Source organism: Dysidea avara, chromosome 12, assembly GCF_963678975.1.
Source record: "Dysidea avara chromosome 12, odDysAvar1.4, whole genome shotgun sequence".
Taxonomy (NCBI): Eukaryota; Metazoa; Porifera; class Demospongiae; order Dictyoceratida; family Dysideidae; genus Dysidea; species Dysidea avara.
This window is the reverse complement of record NC_089283.1, coordinates 12,483,228-12,485,907: the sequence shown is the minus strand read 5'-3', so window position 1 is coordinate 12,485,907 and position 2,680 is coordinate 12,483,228. Positions and strand designations below refer to the sequence as shown.

Sequence of the window (2,680 nt, the reverse complement as noted above, 5' to 3'; positions counted from 1 at the left end):
TCTATACACTCTACATCATTTAATTTGTAATGTGCATGCTTTTAGAAACTCAACATTGCCGTCAACTAGTCAACTACTTAGAGTGTATAAGTTAAGCAATAATTCATCAAATAAGTCAAAAAAAAGTAATTCAAGTAAGTGAAGTTGTCAACAAGAGATACTATAAAATTAATAGTCATTTGATCACAACCATTTGGTGCTATAGAAGTATAGTGACTGACTCCTATAAATATTCAAAGTGTTTATGATTTTGAGGATAAGACTATGTGTGTAACTTCACCATTCATAACACTACATAAAACCTAAACAAACACTTTACGGTATTCTATATGGTTGTTTAATTGTGGCCAAGGAAACCATTGATAATTGATACGGTCTCACCTTTGCACTGGTACCCACGTACCTTAGGTGTATATAAATGATTATTACTGAGAAGCACTTAGTAGTCACACACTTCATACAGAAAGCTTCGGGTGAGTGCATAGTTTTAGAGTTACAGATTGTAGATATGTGTCTATGAAATCTTTCCTTATATATTGTGAATGATTTTTTAGACTCAAAGCTACTGTATACGTGAATACATTATTAGATTTCACTGTCACAATTAACCGGAGTTAGTTAAGTTTTCTGGCTGCCTCTTCTAAACTCATCAGTGAGCTGCTGTAGGAGCAGTTTTAGTGAAGTCTTGATGGACTTATGGCTAACCAGGTGATGGCTAGATCTGGTTGTATAGCTTTGTAGTGTTGGATTAAAACCGGTACTCTAGAATACATCTCTTTAGTCCTTAATAGCCCACAGTTTGGCATAACACACCTCTATGCATTCCTCTCCAACCCTTTGCCACCCCTACCCACCAGCCTGATTGGAGCTTGCCTGGTACATTCAGTTCCATGAAATTTAAGACTATTGGCTGCCAATGGCTAGATGCTCCGGAAGGTATGTAAGTGGCTGTTTTAAACATAGAATTTTTAGTGGACTTGGCCTAGCCATTGATGAATTAAAACACTGAACAATTACCCGTCATTTCTTAATGCACAGGAAAAGGTGATTAGATCATTTCTCATATGATTAAAACATTTTTGTGCTTGTTACGTGTGTCCACAAATATAACATCTTTTACTGTTAAATGTGATGCCTATTCATGTTAACAGTGACAACAGTTATGGATTGTGGCAAGAGCCAAGAGTCAACACTGATGAACAAGAAGGAAGAGAATCACTTAAACATTGACTTAACAAATCCTGAAAATATATTTGATTTTAGTGTGCGTTTTGTTCCTAAACCAGCTCCAAAACATCCAGAAAGTTTTTTACGATTGGTCATTGAACCACCACAGAAATTACCCAACCTAGCAGCAAACTATCATAAAGCACAAATGATTGATGATGCAGATGGTGTTCGTGGTCATAATAAACAGAGGCCTTTCCAATGTGATCAATGTAAAAAATCATTCACTAGTTTGTCTCACCTGGGGCGACACATGGTTGTTCACACAGGAGAGAAGCCTTACTGTTGTCGAGTTTGTGGCAAACGTTTTCCAAGAGGTGACTATATACTGTCTCATATTCGGTGTCATAGAAGGGATAAGGTACACAAGTGTTCTGTTTGCAGTCAGACCTATGTTGACTGGGTTGCTTTTATTGAACACTGTTTAACTCATGATAGTAGTGAGTATATAAACATTCCCCAGAAAACTGCTACTAAGAAATTGTCCTTTGAAAAGAAATCTAAGAATTGCACAGGAAAAAAAGATCACCGCAGTAATGATGTAAGAAGAATAGCAGAATTACTAACACACCAAAATGACAATCCAATATATCAGGCATGCACATCAACTGTTGGCAACCCTGCATACTCATCAAACCGTAGGCCAGCAACCATAAATTATCTTCCGAACACTTCAGCCATACCTGAAAACCAACACTTGGCACACAATCAAATTTATTTCCCCAATCAACAGACATTTACACTGTTCCACCAAAAGCATCAACCAATGTTCCAATCATCTCTACAAGACTTCAACCAACCACCCGAACTGATACCCATCACTTCATTGGACTATAGTACACCTCCCTGTACAGCTGATCACTACTATTCAGATAACGTGAATAATTCTGTGAATGCTACAATGGAGTATAGCCCCCATAAAATGTTATTTCCCCAAGACCATTCCCAAGTTGATCCAACACAACCACCTGATCTTATAAAAATAGTACCAATCCTGGAACCCAGTGAGCAAACACATTGTTAAGGATAAATTAACAGTAAATTTTTTCGCACTGTGTGACAATTACTCAAATTTATCTGATAATTAAAGCATTTCAATATTCTGTTATAGTTTGTAATGAGTGATATGTGTATATTCTTGATAACAACATGTAATGCTAACGCAATTACAATAGCTGATAACAACATGTAATGCTAACGCAACTACTATAGCTGAAGGTTAGTTCATATTATATTACAAGTAAATTAACTCTTGTTGCGAATTTTTCCCTACAATTGTTTTTTTAACTTATTAATATTAGGCAAAATAAAAAAAAATTTAAAACTTGAAAACACACCTGCCACCTATAATATCAGTCTGAAATGTCTGCAATCAATTCACCTGGAATCAAACCACTTACTTCGACTGTTTGAGGTGTGGTGTGAAAAAATACAGATGGTACGTTCCCATTTT

General features: G+C 36.1%; 1 protein-coding gene across 1 annotated transcript; it reads left to right on the top strand.

Annotated features, from left to right (window-relative positions):
* Positions 1–312: 312 nt before the first annotated feature.
* LOC136240035 (uncharacterized) lies at positions 313–2,401 on the top strand. The gene is made up of 2 exons (XM_066030833.1): positions 313–473; positions 1,152–2,401. The coding sequence occupies exons 1-2, from the start codon at positions 419–421 to the stop codon at positions 2,249–2,251; spliced, it is 1,155 nt and encodes a 384-aa protein (XP_065886905.1). The 5' UTR covers positions 313–418; the 3' UTR covers positions 2,252–2,401.
* Positions 2,402–2,680: the final 279 nt, after the last annotated feature.

What these genes read in the sequence shown, in the direction of transcription:
- LOC136240035 (XM_066030833.1), top strand. Translation starts at nt 419, where the DNA reads ATGATTATTACTGAGAAGCACTTAGTAGTCACACACTTCATACAGAAA. An exon ending in CTTCATACAGAAAGCTTCGG is followed by an intron (nt 474 to 1,151) that starts GTGAGTGCATAG and finishes TCATGTTAACAG; the next exon opens with TGACAACAGTTATGGATTGT.